The sequence below is a fragment of the Loxodonta africana genome, chromosome 17, assembly GCF_030014295.1.
Source record: "Loxodonta africana isolate mLoxAfr1 chromosome 17, mLoxAfr1.hap2, whole genome shotgun sequence".
NCBI classification, from domain to species: Eukaryota; Metazoa; Chordata; class Mammalia; order Proboscidea; family Elephantidae; genus Loxodonta; species Loxodonta africana.
This window is the reverse complement of record NC_087358.1, coordinates 59,920,116-59,940,405: the sequence shown is the minus strand read 5'-3', so window position 1 is coordinate 59,940,405 and position 20,290 is coordinate 59,920,116. Positions and strand designations below refer to the sequence as shown.

Genomic DNA, 20,290 nt, shown 5'->3' with positions numbered 1-20,290 from the left:
ACAATTCAACTCCATAACACTCTCCCAAATACCTTGCTTTTAATTAAATATCCCTAGTATTTTATGTTATGTGTTTCTCTGGAATAAATCAGAATTTGGCTGGTGATTGTTTTTGTCAAGAATTTGTTGGTTTTTAAACATCTCTAGATTTTTATTCAGGGTTGACATGGGGCTGCCTTGTTGTTGGTAACATGACCAGAGTCATTTCCGAGGCAGATGGCCTGGCAAGACACAGAGGTGGCAAAGAGAAGCCAGTTCCCTTCTGCCCAGAAATTTCACAGCCCGTTTTCTGCTGGCTTCTGATGGCCCATGTCTTAGTTATCTAGTGCTGCTGTAACAGAAATACCACAAGTAGGTGGCTTTATCAAACAGAAGTTTATTTTCTCACATATTTGGAGGCTTGAAGTCTGAATTCAGGGCACTGGCTGTAGACGACTCTCTCTCTCTGGGCTGTGGGAAAGATTCTTGTGCCTTTTCAGCTTCTGCTCCTTTGTTCCTTGGTGATCCTCATGTGGCCTGGCACATCTTCCCCCATCTGTGCTTGCTTGCTTGCTTGTTTAATCTGCTCTTTTATGTCTCAAAACAGATGGATTTAATACACACCCTACGCTAATCCTGCCTCATCAACATAAAGAAAGCCCATTCCCAAATGGGATTATAATCACAGGTATAGGGGTGAGGATTTATAACACTGGGGGGACACAGTTCAATCCATAATACAATACCCCATTATAGGTGTCTTTGCAATTTCAAGAGCTAGATCTTTGGAGTAACTCAGAGGGGCTCTTTTAGAGGCTTTCTTTCTTTTGCCTTTTGCCATCATTTTTAGTAGCTGTTCTTAAAAGGCTGTTCTCTTAAAGTAGAATAAATGGGTTGTGTGAAATGTCTGAAGAGAGATCACTAATGTTTGATGAAAATAAAGTTGTGGTTGTTGGATGCCAACTCATACCAACCTTACAAAACAGTAGAAGTGCCCCATAGGGTTTTCTAGCCTGTAATCTTTATGGGAGCAGATTGCCAGGTCTTCCTCCTCAGGAGCCACTGCGTTAGTTCAAACTGCCACCGTTTGGTTAGGAGCCAAGCACTTAACCATTGCGCTACTAGGGCTCCTTGGAAGTAAAGTTACTAAAACACATAAACATTTTCTTTTCACACCTCTTCCAAAGCTCTTTTATTTATTTTTAAATGACGTAACAGAATATATATTAAAAAGTGAGGATTAGTGTTCGGAGCAGTTATTCCAATAATGGTGTCATTTTGCAAACCATTTTTAGAACTTCCCTTTTAAAATTGGCCCGTGAAAGTGTCACAACCCTTAAAAGCAAACTGGTTTAAGTATTGTATAATTGCACCTGGGTTTGACGAAAATCCCAGTCTGATTGCCTTATGTACCAGATTTGAAATCATTGAATCAGGCACAGCTTGTCAACGCTGGATGGAATGGTAGAAAATCATTTCGTTCAAACCTCTTTGTTTCTTAGGAGAAAGTTTAGGCCCAGAGAAGTTAAGTGACTTCCCAAAGGCTACACAGCAACTTAACAAATAGCCTATACCAAAAATCAACTCCAAGTGTCCTTTGGAGGTTTATTAAAAAATCATATCCATTTTTAAAGAGAACATAATTGACACCATTGAAGATATTCCAAAAGAACCTTCCATGGATTCTGAAGATCCTTCCAGAAGTAGTCCAGAAGTGTTTAGGAAAATGCAACATTATTATAATAATGTATCTTTATGTATAAAAACAAATGTATCTTTTTATTGTAATAAAGGTATCTTTATGTATAAGTTCAATTATGTTTATTTTTTAAAAAACCTTTTAGACTGTAGTCATACTGCTTATATAGATTTTTTTAAATTAGCAATAGGACAAAATCCTATCCTGATTTTGAGATGTTTCTTTTTTTCCTTTTCCTTATTTCTCATGGAGAGCTTCTGCAGGATGGTGCAAAGATCTCCAAACAGCATCGCCAGGGCTGAGGCAACCTCGTCCCTGTGTTGCAGTAGAACTGCACTGAACCACCAGCTACGTATGGCTGTTTTAGTTTAACTAATCGAAATTAGAAACCCAGGTCCTCAGTTGCACAAGCTGCATGGCAAGTGTTCAGTAGCCAAATCGGGCTAATGGCTACCATATTGAACACCACAGGTATCGAACTTTTCCATCATCACAGGAAGTTCTGTTGGCCAGGCCGGTCTAGAATTCTTGTACTCAGTTGACATATTTTAATAGGCAGCATATCTTTTACAGTACCTTATGGGCAAATTGGAAACCCTGGTGCCGTAGTGGTTAAGACCTACAGCTGCTAACTAAAACGTTGGTAGTTCAGATCCATCAGGTGCTCCTTGGAAACTCTATGGGGCAGTTGTACTCTTCCTGTAGGATTCCTATGAGTCAGAATTGACTCAACAGCAGTAGGTTTTTTTGTTTGTTTGTTTGTTTTCAATGAGCAAATTGGAAAGTGGTGGCATGTTCTAGAGAAGGTATTTTACATGGTCATTTATTCTCCAAATATTGCTAGCATAGTTTAAGAAAAAATTTTTTTTTATTTTCACTCATTTTTAGCATGATTATGTCTATGGGATTCATATCAATTGTAATGTCCTGGCTGCTAAATTCTCTTGGTATATACTGAAATTACAGCAAAACCTTTGTTAATGCTGCCAAAGCCATTGGCAGAAAAATGCAGTTAATTAAAATCTCTTTATGATGTCCTAACATTTCAAGTGAACTAATCTGGACATAAGACAATGGAAGTTGTGTTGAATTCATTTTTAATAACCATTTTATTTGCAAAGACGTCAAATTACCTACCTACTTTCATTGATCCCAACGTCAAGAATGAAGAGCCCACATACTAGCAAGGGGTGGGTCCTCTCTAAAGACTGACCTAGCTTCAGGCCCACTGCAAGCTCCCCTGTTTCACTGTCAGCAATTTGAGGACAGTGACCATTCCTCCATGGCTTTGTAGGCTTCACTCCATGGGGCTTCTCATGGTGCCCCCTACCTATAAAACATTCTAAGTCTTATTTGAACAAATAAATGAATATTTGATCTGCTCTTCCCTGAAAATCATTACATTTGAGCACAGGCTCGTGCTGTATATGAAATACGAACGTTTTCAGTTGTTTTTATTGTGGAGTAGTATCTACAAACTGACTACTAGAATTGGAATTCCTAAGTGGTTTTCAATCCTTTTGGTGAATCTGTGTTGAAAGAAATTGGGGACCTGTGAGCCACATCTTTGCTATAGGCTCTCACAGAAGAGGGCTAAAGTGTAGCTTAGGCTGTTTCAATTGCAGGTATAGTAAATCCAGTTTTAAAACAAAGATGAATTGGGAAAGCTACAAAATACCATAATAAAATTAGAATAGCCTCAAAAAATAAGTCGTCGTGTGTATGTGTGTGTGTGCGTGTGTGTGTGTGTGTGTGTTGTACCATTGTTAGTTGCTGGCCAGCTGGCTCTGACTCTTGACGACCTTGTATACAACAGAAGGAAACATTGCCTGATCCTGTACCATCCTCATAATCATTGCTGTGTTTGAGCCAGTTATTGCAGTGATATATATATCACTGAGATATGCATACATTTTGGGTTTCTTTTCATGTATTTTATACAAAATGGCATTTCTCAGAGTAATGGGATTTCTTTGAGAATAGATAGGTAACAGAGAATAGGTAGTAGATACATGTATATCTACTGTGGCTCGGCTGGAACAGCTGGGCAGTGATTCTTTGAGCCACTGAGAAAGTGTCAGTCTCTGGTAAGATCCACTTTCTCTGCTCTGGGTAAGTCTGATCAGTTGTGTAAATAGGTGCTGGCGACATGTTCTACATCAGGAGAATTCTGAAGCTGTAACCTGGGTCAGCTCCTTTTCTTCATGTAATTCATCCACTTTCCAACTAAATGGATCACGAATCTGATGACATGTTTGCCAAACACAAGCATCTGTTGTGTCCTATGTGCTGAGGTTATGGAATACCTTGAGGATTTAGAGGAATAGAAGTCTTTCTGTCATGCCACTCCTGGCTTTGATCATGGGATAGTGACAATCTCTCACTTCTTCACTTTTAGATAACAGTCAACAGAGACAGTGGTGAAGATGTCAGCTCTCCCAAACATGGGAAGGAGGACCCAGACAACATGCCCCACGTGGGTGGCAATACGTGGGCTGGTGGAACAGGTTGGTAACATGGGCATTCTCCCGGGTTGGGCTTCACAAAGTCCCACAAGCCTGTGTAGCTAGCACACTGCCATGAGAAGGCTCCAGGGAACAGCCTTCCTCTCAGCCTTTAGTCAGTCGGATTGTCCTCTTACCCTCTGCCCCAGCTCAACATCAAAACATGGGAAGAGCGTGGCATTTCGTGTCTGGTAGATTCTACTGCCTTATGATTTAAAACTATTCTTACCCTCCCTGGGTTGTTTTATCAGTAAATGGAGCATAATATTAACTGCCTCACAAGGTTATAAAACTGAAAAAAAACACAGATCTATTGCCATCGAGCTGATTCCAGCTCATAGCGACCTTACAGGACAAAGTAGAACGGCCCATAGGGTTCCCAAGGCTGTAGCCTGTATGGAAGCAGACTGCCACATCTTTCTCTCACGAAGCAGCTGGTGGGTTTGAACCACCGGCTTTCCAGTTAGCAGCCAAGTGCTTAACCGCTTCGCCACCAGAGCTCCTTCAGGTGATGGTGAAGGTTAAACGAGATTATGATCGTAAAGCACTGAGCACAAAGTATTGCAGAATGCATGTGTAATATATTCATTAAAGTGTTAATCCCTTCTTTTAAATTCCCTGCCCTGGGGATCATGCCAGAAATCCTCAGTGAGTTCTTTCTTAGCCAACTGACTTCTCAAAGAAATGGTCCCTGTCTCCCACATCTCAAGAGTGAGTGTGTTGAGGATGCAGGATCTTGAGATAAGAGAGTTGATGGCGGTGGTTCACTCCTTCCTCTTGGCCGCCTTACTAGCACATTGTTCCCATGACTGCCGTCTTCCTCTTTCCTCTGTGGCAGCTGGAGCAGACACATCTGCTGGGCCAAAGGAATAGGGCCAGACTGTGAGAGCACCGTCTGATCTTATCTCCACTGGGAGTGCTGGCACGAACTCCCTACTTCACCTTCCCTTGGTTTGGTCTGTGCCTTTTGCCCTTGGCAGCCTCAAGAGGAAATGAGTTTCTGTGCTGGGACAATGCACTACCAAATAGGCCTGTGGACTTCTTGCCTACTCTGTTTATTCATCAAGCATCAGCTTTAAAGAAAAAGTATTTTTAGACATGCCCTTTGATCTGGAAATCAGTGTCAAGCCAGCAAGATTTAACCCATATGGAATGCCTTGTGGAGCACGCCGGCCAGATGTAGGTTTGTCAGCAGTGGACTGCTTTGGAGTGGAAGTTTTCGCTTATTCTTCAGCTTGAATCCACCAGCGAGCTTCTCTCTCCAGACTGAAGACCCTGCTTTTGCTTCCCTCAGCCTTAATTGTTCCAGCTATCAAGGCTGATTGCCTCAAACTCTATTTTTCTCTCTGTAATTCTCCCCCCTCACAATTCTCTACTTTGTACTTAGCTCTCTAGGTCATTTGACTACCTTTTCATCATCAAAGTCCCTTCCTTCCCTATTCTCACACTTATCTTAAGGAGCCCTGGTTGTGCAGTGGTTAAGCGCCTGGCTTCTAACTGCAACATCAGCAGGTCGAACCCACCAGCTGCTCTATGGGAGAAAGATGTGGCAGTCTGCTCTCATAAAGATTACAGCCAAGAAAACCCTATGGGGCAATTCTACTTTGTTTTATAGGGTCACTATGAGTCGGAATTGACTCAACGGCACACAACAATCTTGTGAACTGATTGTGACGTCCAAGGGTAGCCTCAAGATTGTGCTTTGCAGTCCTAGAACCTCCAGGCGAGTATTTTCATTTAAGTAGTGCATATTAGGAGCCCTGGTGTCACAGTGGTTAAAGCGCTCAGCTGCTAACCGAAAAGTTCAGCGATTTGAGTCCACTGGCTACTCCATGGGAGAAAGACATTGCGGTCTGCTTCTGTAAAGATTTACAGCCTTAGAAACCCTATGGGGCAGTTCTGCTGCATCCTATAGGGCTGCTATGAGTCGGACTTGACTGGACAGCAGTGGGTTTGGGCTGGGTTATTTTTGTTTTGTTTTTAGTGCAAATTAAAGGCTCTAGGAAGTGGCTGCAACCCTGGTGGCCTAGTGACTAAGGGTTACAGCTGCTCACCAAAGGGTCAGCAGTTCAAGTCCACCAGGCGCTCCTTGGAAACTCTGTGGGGAAGTTCTACTCTGTCCTGTAGGGTCACTACAAGTAGGAATCGACTCCACAGCAACGGGTTTGGTTTTTGATTTGGTTAGGAAGTGGCAGTCACAAGGAACTCTCTCCTGTCACCCCCCGCCTTCATCCTAGTATGACTTTCCCAAGGGGCCAATGACTCATGCTGAACGACTCTCACACCAACCTGTGAACAGTTGTGGGCCCTTTCCTCCTTTCACTACAATGATGCCATCTCAGTTGCAGGGAAGTTTGAAACTCAAATTCATCATCCACTCATGCCTAAGGACAACCTCCTATAGAAAGGGAGTCAGGTCATAGTTCATTGTTATCGTCCAGCTACTGGTTCCCTCCCCTATAGGCTGCCCATCAGTGACAGCCAGGAATCACACACGTCCGAGAAAGAATTTTCCACCACCAATTTCTAAATAAAAATGAAATGATGTGCACAAGCCAAAGAGCAAAAACACTGTAGTTAATAGGCTATGTTCATGGTATTTCCCAAAAGGAAGTGACCTACCTGGACTTTCATAAGTCCATACTGAGTCCTCGCCTTCATTTTATTAGACCAATTAAACTTTCGAGGGAGAAAAAAAAAATGTAAACATAACTTAATCAAAGTCTAAAAGTTTCCAAAATTTCTGCATTATGGAACTAGAAATTACCTCATTCTGTGTGACTGGGAATTGCTTAAATGTAATAATAACAAGAGCAATCATATATAGCTCTTATTATGTGTCAGATTTTAGCCTCATGACAGTCCCATGAAGGAAATAATATTACTATCTCCATTTAACAGACATGGAGACTGAGACACAGAGGAGTTAAGTAACTTCCTTGAGGACACATGGCTAGTGAGTCAGAGCCAGGATTCAAACTCAGCAATCTAGCTTAACTGCAATACTATGCCACACCTCCAGTACTGGATTATCTTCTAAATTTCCAAGTTCTGACGTGTAAATGAACAAAAGAAACTGGTTACTAGTGCTTTAATCAGTATAAAGCCAAATCAAACCACACTCATTGCCATCAAACCAATTCCAACTTATAGCAACCCTAATGAACTGCTGACCTCTTGGTTAGCAGCCAAGCTCAAGACCACTGTGACACCAGGGCTCCCATCAGTATAAAGCAGGGGTAATAAGCTGGTAGTCCAGAGGTCAGACCTAGTCAGCAAATGCATTTGAATTTGAATGTATTTATATAAGTCCTCTCTGGTAAGTCAAAGTCCTCATCCCTTCTTAATAGTATCACACCCAGCCCACTTGACTTGTTTACATTACTTACCTGGCCTTTTAAGGATTTAATTTATATTTATAATATTAAAAGTTTATATAATATATATATAAATATGAACTTGGCTTTGTATTGGAAAACTGTTCTGAAACTGGCGATGTTTACCTGTTGTACATTTTTCTAAGCTAAAAGTCAAAGTTGGTATAGTAATTGGCTTTTAATCTTGGCTTAAAAAAAAAGTTGCTGTTGAGTGGATTCCAGCTCATGGTGACCACATGTGTTTCAGAGTGGAACTGCTCCATAGGGTTTTCAATGGCTGTGACCTTTAGGAAGCAGATTGCCAGACCTTTCTTCCAAGGCACCTCTAGGCGGGTTTGAACTGCCCGTTTGCACCAGGGACCTTCATCTTGGCTAAGCCACTAATATTAGGTCATGAATAGGTCACTTAACTGCTCTATGCATCATTTTTTATAATTTGCAAACAGTATCTATAGCCTAGTTATCTCTCAGTGTTCTAAGGAAAAATGAGGTAACATATGAGGGAAGAGAAGTTTTGCTCATTTGGTTAATAGACACACTAGTAAAAATGTGTACAAAGTGTCTATGACGTTCCAGGCCACTCTTGTAGGTACAGAGGTACAAAGATATATAAAATATGATTCCCTCTAGCATACAGTTAGTAAGAAAAGAAAATCAATATTGAAAAGTAACCAATAGTGCACAAGCACATTGAACTGTATGAGGCAGAGCCATCGGGTGAGGTGTCACAGAGTTTGGACTGAGCCTTGGAATGGTTAGGGTTTGGATAGGTGGAGAAAAGGAAATGTATTTCTGACTAGGGAAATACCATATTTCCAGAAGAAAAGTCATTTGGGTGTTTAATTACAAATTAAGTACAATGAATATACCTCATAGGACTATCTTAAAGGCATGGTCTGACATTTTTTTTGTGTTCAGGTTCAGAATAACCATTGGGATTTTCGTGTTTTCCTTCCAGGGGGAAGAGACACAGCAGGTCTTGGTGGCAAAGGAGGCCCGTACCGGCTGGATGCAGGCCATGCGGTATACCAGGTGTCTGAGGCTGAGAAAGATGCAGTTCCTGAGGAAGTGAAGAGAGCTGCGAGAGAGATGGGCCAGAGAGCCTTTCAACAGAGGTGAGTGTTCCCCCGGCCCATCTAGAGCAGTGGTGGCCACTGTGGTGAACTGTCATAGCAGACTGTGCATGTTCCCAGATCTGTGTGACTCTCCACCTCATTCGGCAACTCAGACCACAAACTGAAATCCATAGCCACCCTCCCTCTTCAGTGGAGTTAGCCAAATGAACAAAATCACCTGTTCTTTCTAGTCAGCAACTCTTATATTTATGGATTGTGTGCGACTGTGGAGAAGAAAGAATGAACACATTAAAAAGTAAAACCAAAGAGATTTCTCTTAAGAGAATTTTTTTTTTTTTTTTACCTTTTTTGTGTGTGTGTGCTTTAAGTCGAAGTTTACAGCTCAAGTTAGTTTCTCATACAAAAATTTATACACACATTGTTACGTGACCCTAGTTGCTCTCCCTGTAATATGACCGCACATTCCTTCTTTCCACCCTGGATTTCCTGGGTCCATCCAACCAGCTCCTGTCCCTTCCTGCCTTCTCATCTCGCCTCCGGACAGGAGCTGCCCATCTAGTTTCATGTATCTGCTTGAGTTAAGAAGCACACTCTTTACAGGTATCATTGTATGCCTTATAGTCCAGTCTAATCTTTGAAGAGTTGGTTTTGGGAATGGTTTTAGTTTGGGGCTAACAGAGAGTCTGGGTGCCATGTCTTCTGGTGTCCCTCCAGTCTCTTAAGAGAAATTTTTAAAAACTCAGTTGCCATCAAGCTGATTCCAACTTATGGCGACACCATGTGTGCCAGAATAGAACTGTGCTCTACAGGGTTTTCCATGGCTGATTTTTTGGGCGTAGTTTGCCAGGCCTTTCTTCCAAGGCACCTCTGGGTGGACTACAACCTCCGGCCTTTTGGTTAGCAACCAATCATGTTAAGTGTTTGCACTACCCAGGGACTAACTGAAACTGACATCACTCAATTGACGTCTATTCCTAGGCCACATGCGGAATTCAGAAAACTGTAAGTGATGGTTCATTCTTGCTCACAGATCAGTGTGGAGACAGGACTAGTACACACCACACGTACATGCACACATACACACACACCTGTAAAGTGAAATGCTAAATTCACTTGGCACCGGGGCTATGCCCTCTGGGAGTACAAAGACAGTGAGGCCAGTGGGCTGATATGAGGTGGGGCCAGAGCTGAGTCTTGAAGTTCAGCCAGGATTTGGAGAGGGGGAAGGGACAAGACAGGACAGTCCAGGAAGGGAGAAGTAACTGAGCAGAGGCACCAAGGTAGGATGGGCATATTGTCCGTGGAGGAGAGAGCCAGCTGGTCTACCAGGAGAAAGCTTACCAGCTGAAGAGTAGGATATGAGGCTGGATGGGGAGGCCCTTGTCAGTAGGTGGAGGCCTGGAAATCCAGGCTGAAGAACCAGTGGCTTTCACGTAACCCAGGGCTGTTCTGGGCCACTCTGATGGGACCCCATCTAAAAAAAGAACCTACATGATGCTTTCGTTAGACAGCCACATATATTCTTCGGCCAAAAGTAAAAAATGCCAAAGGACCAGCAATATCTCCTTTAGTTCGAGTTGAGGGACTTGGTAGTGGTGTGGGAAGCAGATTTGCATTTTTGTGCTCAATTAAAGGAGCTGGGTGCAGTTAGAAAAAAACATGCTGGAGTGTATGTGAGTTATGAAATCCCTCCTACGCAGAACATCTGCTGTTGCTACAGGACATGCTGTGCTTACACATCCTGCAAGTAAACAGAACAAACAATGGAGACAGAAAGCACACCCTCAGGAGAGCCTGCGAGCCTAGGGCCTCAGGGGCCAGCAGGTAAATAACCCCACAGCGGCAGAGGCAAGAGGGTTACTGGCAGCCCTTCTGCTGGCTTCCTTAGTGACCATAAGCAGTTTATTTACCTTCTCAGTGTCCACATTTGCTCTTCTTTCCCTCCTTACAGAGAAGTTATGAAGACAGATATTGTGTTAGGGATGAAAGCAGTTTAAACTTCTCAAAAAAAAAAATAGAGAACTACTATAATGAAAAGTCTTTTAGGAGGAAAATATTGCTGTACATTTGATATAAACAAGAAAGTGTCCACTTAGGAAAAGAACCAAACAATTAGATAGGGGTCATTCTCCCCTCCCCGACTAAAGAGTTCCTGTTGTTGCCAAGCTCAAAGCCTCGCCAGCAATTTTCTGGCCTGAATTCTTATATAAGCAGACAAGCGGATAGATGCCTTGACACACAGGTAGTTCCGGGGGGAGGAGGACAGGGGGCAGCAAGGCTCTCAATAAGGCCTGGACACAAGTCTACAGCCTCTTCTCCGATTCCCAGAATAAGGGTAAGAAACCTGTTCTACTAAGGACCATTGTCCCACAGGGGAAAGAAGTCAAGGGGCATCTGTGAAAAAGAGGCAAGTGTCACTGGATGGTGCAAATGGTTTATGCACTTGGCTGCTAATCAGAAGTTTGGAAATTCAAGTCCACCCAGAGGTATCTCAAAAGAAAGGCCTGGCAATCTGCCTCCAAAAAGTCAGCCATTTTTCTGACACACATGGAGTCACCATGAGTCAGAGTCAACTCGATGGCAGCTGGTTTCTGGTGGTCATGGATTAAATTTTGCCCCCCCCAACACATACAAAATATATGTTTGAATCCTAAACCCTCTGTATCTGTGGAATAGTTGTTTTAACTGGTCTTCCTTGCAGGCATATGGATATTCTTTTATCACTGACTGGCAGCACTATATTTCAGGATAGATCTTGAAATGTTCTTTTTTCATTTTACTTGGATCCACAATCAACACCCATGGAAGCAGCAGGCAAGAAATTAAACAACATATTGCATTGGGCAAATCAACTGCAAAAACCTCTTTAAAGTATTAAAAAGCAAAGATGTCACCTTGAAGACTAAGGTGTGCCTAACCCAAGCCATGGTGTTTTCAACTGCCTCATATGCATGTAAAAGCCGGCAATGAATAAGGAAGACTGAAAAAGAATTGAATTCTTTGAATTATGGTGTTGGCGAAGAATATTGAATATACCATGGACTGCCAGAAGAACAAAGAATTCTGTCTTGGAAGAAGTACAGCCAGAATGCTCCTTAGAAGCAAGGATGGCAAGACTTCATCTCAAGTACTTTGGACGTGTTATCAGGAGGGACCAGTCTCTGGAGAAGGACATCATGCTCAGTACAGTAGAGGGTCAGCATGAAAAAGGAAGACCCTCAGTGAGATGGATTGACACAGTGGCTGCAACAATGGGCTCAAACAGAGCAACCATTTTGAGGATGGTGCAGGCTCGGGCATTGTTTCATTCTGTGGTACGTAGGGTCGCTAGGAGTCAGAACCGACTCAACGGCACCTAGCAACAACAACAACCATTTGCAAAATTGATCAGCTGTACACGGTGGATCTCAGCTTATTTTCCTCATAAGTGACCCAAAATTGTAGTGTTTAAGTCTGACCCATATGAAAAAGTAAATTGAGAACTTAAATTCTCTCATGTAACAAAAAATATACCCTTTACAAATATACAGTGCCGATCAAGTACAGTTAGCCCACATAGGTTACTGGAATGTGATACAGCTGTGCCCTGCAGTTTTGATCTGGGCTAAAGAAGCAGAGAGACACATTTTCACGAGATAGTGTTGTGGGCTTGAGAACATTAGCGATGGAAGGTCATCTGATCCAGCGGCTAAAATATCCTGTTTTCCTTTCCCATTCCTGCTTTAGTCTTCGAAGATCTTTCAGAATTTGTTATCAGCTTTGAATACCTTGTCGGTGAGCTTTCTGAAAGCTCACACAACCTGGAATATGATTTCCAGGTTGCTTCATAATCAAAACGGCATGTCATACATTTTGGGGGGCAACATGATCTCACCAGAGGTGGCCCTGTAGCTGGAGTGAACTCTGACCACTCTCCAAAGACCAGTCTGCTGAATGAGACTTACCAACCGCTTGACTCCTTCAGTTACCTTCACATTTTATTTATATAGGTATATGCTTTGTCTCCATTTTTTCCCTAATCAGTACTAATCTCCCTTCCTTGGGGAAAAGCACATGGACTGCATAGGTCTGCAGTGGGTGAGTGGTAGGGCACAGATGCTGCAGCGTTCAGTGTACCCAGCTTCTGTCAGCTTGATACTTGAGATATAACTTAATCTAATGAAAATGTACAGAGAGGCTTAAGAGACTTTGAAAACTAAGCACAAGAGATATTGTTAGGAGTCCTGTATACATACTTGTATTTGTTCTTCAGCACAGAGAATAAATTAGACTTAGAAGGGCACCATGGCACATCACTTTGGGAAACAACCGTTTTGGTATTACAGTGGCCTTGCCTGTGTGTACTTTTGCACAGCCAGTGTTTTCAGTGCACTATCAGAAGCATTTTCTGAGTGCCACTGTGTACAGGCATTGTGCTAGGTACCGAGGATTTGAGTGAAAATAAGACTTGACCCTCCTCTCAGAGGAAGAGAATAGAAAGTATCAGAGTGCATCCCATGTGATAAATGTATTTTTCATTAAGCTTTTGATCCAGTTGTACATACACACACATATAAATTTGTGTGGACTGGTTGTCAGCGTAAAACATATTTCCTACTGCGAGTGATGATCAGAAAAGTTTGAAAAATGCTGCAGTAGAGACAGGCATATCCCTTAAAAGCAATTAAGTGTATAGGTTCCAGGGTCGATGTTTGGATAAGGTACATGAAGACAGGAAGGGTCAGTTTTACCCCATGGGATCAATCAAGACTTCAAAGGAAGTGGCCTTTGAGCTGGGAAAGCTGAGTTGCTATTAGCTAACCCAGCTGGGTGGTGGGGCAAGAATTGCAAATCTGCCCCATGGTGGCAATGGTTGTTAGGTGCCCTCAAGTTGGCTCCAACTCATAGTGATCCTACATACAACAGAATGAAACGCTGCCCAGTCCTATGACATCCTTACAACTGTTGCAATGTTGGAGCCTATTGTTGCAGCGACTGTGTCAGTTCATCTTTTTGAGGGTCTTCCTATTTTTCGCTGACCCTCTACCAAGCATGATGACCTTCTCCAGGAACTGGTCCCTCCTGATAACATGTCCAAAGTAACTGAGAGGAAGTCTCGCCATCCTCGCTTCTAAGGAGTATTCTGGTTCTAAGTCTAACTTTATGTGATTCTAATAAACTTCTAGCACTCTGCCCTATATGAATGCTTTCTTCCTAGTACTTGGCCTGACAAGGAGGAAGAGACAATTTTCCAGCATTTGAGGTTTGTGTTCCAGCCTATTGTTGTATTTGTTTGTTGCCCTCAAGCTGATGCCGACTCATGACAGCCCCATGTGTGCAGAGTAGAACTGCACCATAGGGTTTTCAAGGCTGTGACCTTTGGGAAGCAAATCACCAGGCCTGTCTTCCAAAGCACCTCTGGGTGGGTTCAAAATAGCAACCTTTTGACTAATAGTCAAGCACGTAACCATTTGAGCCAGGGACTCCTCTGTTCCAGCCTAAGGTGATAAAAATATAATTTGGGTAAGAATTTCAAGGTACACTGGGATTCACACCTCCCAGCATTGTGTGCTTCGGATGTGTGCTAAAATCCAGGTCTTCCAACATTGTATATGCATGCATGCACACATGTACACGCATGCACGTGCACACACACACAGCAGTTTAAAGACTATGTGCTTAATTAGGCTTTTGAAATATGTAATCATTATTCCCTGTCCTAGTATCAAAAACCCATAGTATCAAAAACCCCCACGTGTCTGTCAGTTTGTCGTACTGTGGGGCTTGCATGTTGTTGTGATGCTGGAAGCTATGCAACCGGTATTCAGATACAAGCAGGGTCGCCAATGGAGGACAGGTTTCAGCTGAGCTTCCAGAGTAAGACAGACTAGGAAGAAGGATCCAGCAGTCTACTTCTGAAAAGCATTAGCCGGTGAAAACCTTATGAACAGCAGCAGAACATTGTCTGATATAGGGCTGGAAGATGAGCCCCCCAGGTTGGAAGGCACTGAAAAGATGACTGGGGAAGAGCTGCCTCCTCAAAGTAGAGTCAACCTTAATGACGTGGATGGAGTAAAGCTTTCGGGACCTTCATTTGCTGATGTGGCACAACTCAAAATGAGAAGAAACAGCTGCAAACATCCATTAATAATTGGAACCTGGAATGTAAGAAGTATGAATCTAGGAAAATTGGAAATCATCAGAAATGAAATTGAATGCATAAACATCGATATCCTAGGCATTAGGGAGCTGAAATGGACTGGTATTGGCCATTTTGAATCAGACAATTACATAGTCTACTGTGCTGGGAATGATAACTCGAAGAGGAATGGTGTTGCATTCATCGTCAAAAGGAACGTTTCAAGATGTATCCTGAAGTACAGTGCTGTCAGTGATAGGATAATATCCATATGCCTACAAGGAAGACCAGTTAATACGACTATTATTCAAATTTACACACCAACCACTAGGGCCAAAGATGAAGAAAGAGATTTTTATCAGCTGCTGAAGTCTGAAATTGATCGAACATGCAATCAAGATGCATTGATAATTACTGGCGATTGGAATGCGAAAGTTGGAAACAAAGAAGAAGGATCAGTAGTTGGAAAATATGGCCTTGGTGACAGAAACAATGCCGGATATCGAATGATAGAATTTTACAAGACCAACGACTTCTTCATTGCAAATACCTTCTTTCACCAATATAAACAGCGACTATACACATTTATGGACCTCGCCAGATGGAACACACAGAAATCAAATTGGCTACATCTGTGGAAAGAGACAATGGAAAAGCTCAATATCATCAGTCAGAACAAGGCCAGGGGCCGACTGTGGGACAGACCATCAATTGCTCATATGCAAGTTCAAGCTGAAACTGAAGAAAATCAGAGCAAGTCCACGAGAACCAAAATATGACCTTGAGTATATCCCACCTGAATTTAGAGACCATCTCAAGAATAGATTTGATGCACTGAACACTAGTGACCGAAGACCAGACGCGTTGTGCAGTGACATCAAGGACATCATAAATGAAGAAAGCAAGAGGTCACTGAAGAGACAGGAAAGAAAGAAAAGACCAAGATGGGTGTCAGAGGAGACTCTGAATCTTGCTCTTGAGCATCGAGCAGCTAAAGCAAAAGGAAGAATTGATGAAGTAAAAGAACTGAACAGAAGATTTCAAAGGGCCTCTCAAGAAGACAAAGTAAAGTATTATAATGACATGTGCAAAGAACTGGAGATGGAAAACCAAAAGGGAAGAACACACTTGGCGTTTCTCAACCTGAAAGAACTGAAGAAAAAATTCAAGCCTCGAGTTGCAGTAGTGAAGGATTCCATGGGGAAAATATTAAACGACGCAGGAAGCATCAAAAGAAGATGAAAGGAATATACAGAGTCATTATACCAAAAAGAATTGGTCGATATATAACCATTTCAAGAGGTGGCCTATGATCGGGAACTGATGGTACTGAAGGAAGAAGTCCAAGCTTCTCTGAAGGCATTAGCAAAAAACAAGGCTCCAGAAATTGATGGAATATCAATTGAGATGTTTCAACAAACAGATGTAGCACTGGAGGTGCTCACTCGTCTATGCCAAGAAATATGGAAGACAGCTTCCTGGCCAACTGACTGGAAGAGATCCATATTTATGCCTATTCCCAAGAAAGGTGATCCAACCGAATGTGGAAATTATAGAACAATATCATTAATATCACATGCAAGCAAAATTTTGCTGAAGATCATTCAAAAATGGCTGCAGCAGTATATCAACAGGGAACTGTCAGAAATTCAGGGCAGTTTCAGAAGAGGACGTGGAACCAGGGATATCATTGCTGATGTCACAGGGACCCTGGCTGAAAGCAGAGAATACCAGAAGGCTGTTTACCTGTGTTTTATTGACTATGCAAAGACATTTGACTGTGTGGATCATAACAAACTATGGGTAACATCGCGAAGAGTGGGAATTCCAGAACACTTAATTGTGCTCATGAGGAGCCTTTACATAGATCAAGAAGCAGTTATTCAGACAGAACAAAGGGATACTGATTGGTTTAAAGTCAGGAAAGGTGTGTGTCAGGGTTGTATTCTTTCACCATACCTATTTAATCTGTATGCTGGACAAATAATATGAGAAGCTGGACTTTATGAAGAAGAATGGGGCATCAGGAGTGGAGGAAGACTCATTAACAACTTGAGTTACGCAGATGACACAACCTTGCTTGCTGAAAGTGAAGAGGACTTGAAGCACTTACTAATGAAGATCAAAGACCACAGCCTTCAGTATGGATTACACCTCAACATAAAGAAAACAAAAATCCTCACAACTGGACCAGTGAGCAACATCATGATAAATGGAGAAAAGATTGAAGTTGTCAAGGATTTCATTTTACTTGGATCCACAATCAACAGCCATGGAAGCAGCAGTCAAGAAATCAAAAGACGCATCGCATTGTGTAAATCCGCTGCAAAGGACCTCTTCAAAGTGTTGAAGAGCAAAGATGTCACTCCGAAGACTAAGGTGCGCCTGACCCATGGTATTTTCAATCACATCATATGCATGTGAAAGCTGGACAATGAATAAGGAAGACCAAAGAAGAACTGACGCCTTTGAATTGTGGTGTTGGCGAAGAATATTGAGTATACCATGGATTGCCAAAAGAACGAACAAGTCTGTCTTGGAAGAAGTACAGCCAGAATGCTCCTCAGACGCAAGGATGGTGAGGCTGCATTTTACATACTTTGGACGTGTTGTCAGGAGGGATGAGTCCCTGGAGAAGGACATCATGCTTCGCAGAGTACAGGGTCAGCAGAAAAGAGGAAGACCCTCAACGAGGTGGATTGTCACAGTGGCTGCAACAATGAGTTCAAGCATAACAACGATTTTGAGTATGGCGCAGGACCGGGCAGTGTTTCATTCTGTTGTGCATAGGGTTGCTATGAGTCGGAACCGACTCGACGGCACCTAACAACAACAAAAACAGTATCAAAAATAAAAATAAAAACCCTGTTGCTGTCGATTCGATTGTGACTCTTAGTGACCGTACAGGACAGAGTAGAATTGCCCCATAGGGTTTCCAAGGAGCGCCTGGTGGATTTGAACTGCTGACCTTTTGGTTAGCTGCCGTAGCTCTTAACCACTACGCCACCACGATTTCTGTCTTAGTATCAGTGCCCTTTATATTTATAGAAGTTTTAACTGTGTGATTACATCAATGCTCCTTTAGAGGGATGTGGATACAATACTATAAAACCCAAGAGAGCTTCGCTAGGTGAGTGAACCTTCTACTTATTTAAATAACGCTGGGTCATCTTTATTAATTTTGGTCATTCGTTTCAATTTATTTTGAGCACCTATTATATACCAGCTTTTTTTCATCATGCTAAGGCACTGTGCGTATAAGACGAAAAAGACTCAGCCCTTAACTAAAGGAGCGTGGGACCAAGTTGGGGAGGTAGGTGGCAGACGATAGCACATTAGTAAATGCCCTGATAGTGGTCAACAGGAGGTGATATGAGAACACAGAAGCAAGACCTGGGGATCAGAGCAGGCTTCCCAGGGGAGATGATCATGGATTTGTCTTGAAAGGTAAGTGGAGGCTAGTAGGCAAAGAGGCAGGGAAGGGACACTCTGGGCGGGTGGGGGAGAGGCCTGCACAAGGGCACAGAAGTGGGGGCGCATGCCGTGTTCAGTGGGACAGCAGCAGGAGCAAATGATGAAGAGGAAGAGAGTTGGACCAAGAGCTAGGATTTCAAAGCCACAATAATATTAAAACATAATTATCCTGTAAAAAGTATATAGTCAGCAGTTTCAGAAAACTCTTGCATATGGACACATAGCATACATTAAATTACATTCTTTGCTATCTGGGCCAACCAAAGAGATGGCCTCAGTCTTGAAAAGCAAACTGTGGGGATCTCTAGGAATCTGCCATGTGAACTGATAGCTGCCAGCATCACAACATGTCTTTGGAATACTGCAGGAGTGGGCTATAGAGCCAGCCAGGCTCATGAGAGCCTAGTCCAGTGTGTACATTTCTTACTAACTCCATGTTCAGCGACCTCACTGTTGGCAGCTTAAAATCGATCATGATGGGGGTATTTACACTGTGGAAATCAGCAAATGCTACAAGTCAGGGCTTTTTTTTCATCCTGCAGAGTCACTTATTAACTGTTTACCAGCACACCACTGGACATTTCCTTCCTTTGAAACTCCAAACTGGAGACATCATTTCTTTCCTTTTCTTTACAAGGCAACCCGAGTTACCAAGCCAGTTTGCTACAGCTCTACCAATAGATGAATGGAAGTAAAAGACCCACAGTTATGTGAGTTAAGCTGTTGGCTTTCTCCCGCTCTGTTTCAGGCTTAAAGAGATCCAAATGAGTGAATACGATGCTGCAAGCTATGAAAGATTTTCAGCTGCTGTTCGTCGACAGGTACACTCCCTCCGAGTCATCCTGGATAACTTACAGGTAATCTTCCGTTTGTGGACCAAGAAAATAATCTCACACAAAGCTGGACCCATCCCAAAACTACCCTAATCCGCCAGTCAGAAAAAATCAATCAATCAATGTTGGTATAAAACTGTGGACTCCCCATGGCTTTTTAAATTGAGAATGGTAAGAGAAAATATTTGACTGCACCTTCCGTCCTGTCCAGGAAGCAGTAATTTTACCAGCAACCTAGCAGGCACCAAACTTCCTGATTCCCCCACAAAAGATCTGTGAGCACCCATCTCTGTGAGAAATTCGCAAATAGAATTCTCTCCCAGCACATTGTTTTACTGGCATTCACTGGAGGAACAGAGGAGCGTTTTGGATTATCTAGGGTGTGCATTCGCTATGACTCCAGGCTTCTTCCCTTCCTGCCCCCTCCTTGGTGCCAGCCTTTTTGTAGTTTCACAGAACCAGTTAATATTGCTAAAGCTTCTAAGATATTGGTTAAGATGCTTTAATATTTCCTAAACAATGACTTGACATTGGGAAATTTTACATTTGAAATCATGTTCTGGTCAATTCTCACAGATAATTAAGGAAGGGTACTAAGTATGTTCTGGAATCCTTAAAAATAAATTTTTTTTTTTTTTAAATAGTTAACATGAAAGGTTGACGGTTTGAGTCCACCCACAGGCATCTCAGAAGAAAGGCCTGTCAATCTACTTCCAAAAAATTAGTCATTAAAAACCCCATGGAACACAGTTCTACTCTGACAAACAAGGGTATTTTTGTTTGTTTGTTTTTTAAGGATTTTCTAAAATCACGAAAGAAGTAAGATTATTTCGCCTAAAGACAGAGTAAAGCTTTATTTCAGGGAAGTAGGGGCCACGCTGTGTCTCCCCACTCTACTCTGGAATCTTCTGTTTCCTGTTTGTGAAGTGTTTGAAGCTGATTCCTTCAGTCTTACCCTTTACCTCTTTGGTTCTTGTTTTTAATTCTCTTTTGGGAGAAAGTTTTATTATTTTTGGTAATTATTGGGTGTAAGAAGTCCTATGTTGCGGTTTCAATCCACCATTATTATGGATTGAATTGTGTCCCCCAAAATATGTTTTGAAATCCTAACCCCTACACCTATGGATGTCATCCCATTTGAGAATATGGTTTTCTTTGTTACATCAATGAACCCATATTGGCGTAGGATGTCTTTTAAAGCTAATCATTTTTTAGATGTAAAAAAAAGCA

The 20,290-nt window shown here is 42.3% G+C and overlaps 1 protein-coding gene across 4 annotated transcripts in view; it reads left to right on the top strand.

Moving 5' to 3' along the window:
* Nucleotides 1–20,290, top strand: part of VWA8 (von Willebrand factor A domain containing 8) — a 473,608-nt gene that overhangs the window by 385,496 nt on the left and 67,822 nt on the right. For all 4 annotated transcript variants that reach the window (XR_010318190.1, XM_003412602.4, XM_064270072.1 and 1 more), the window contains 3 exons: nt 4,077–4,185; nt 8,518–8,674; nt 18,976–19,084. Coding sequence is in view for 3 of the 4 variants with exons in the window: in XM_003412602.4 (XP_003412650.2) it covers nt 4,077–4,185; nt 8,518–8,674; nt 18,976–19,084 (375 nt within the window). In the remaining variant the exon portion in view is untranslated. The remainder of the gene's footprint in view (nt 1–4,076; nt 4,186–8,517; nt 8,675–18,975; nt 19,085–20,290) is intronic.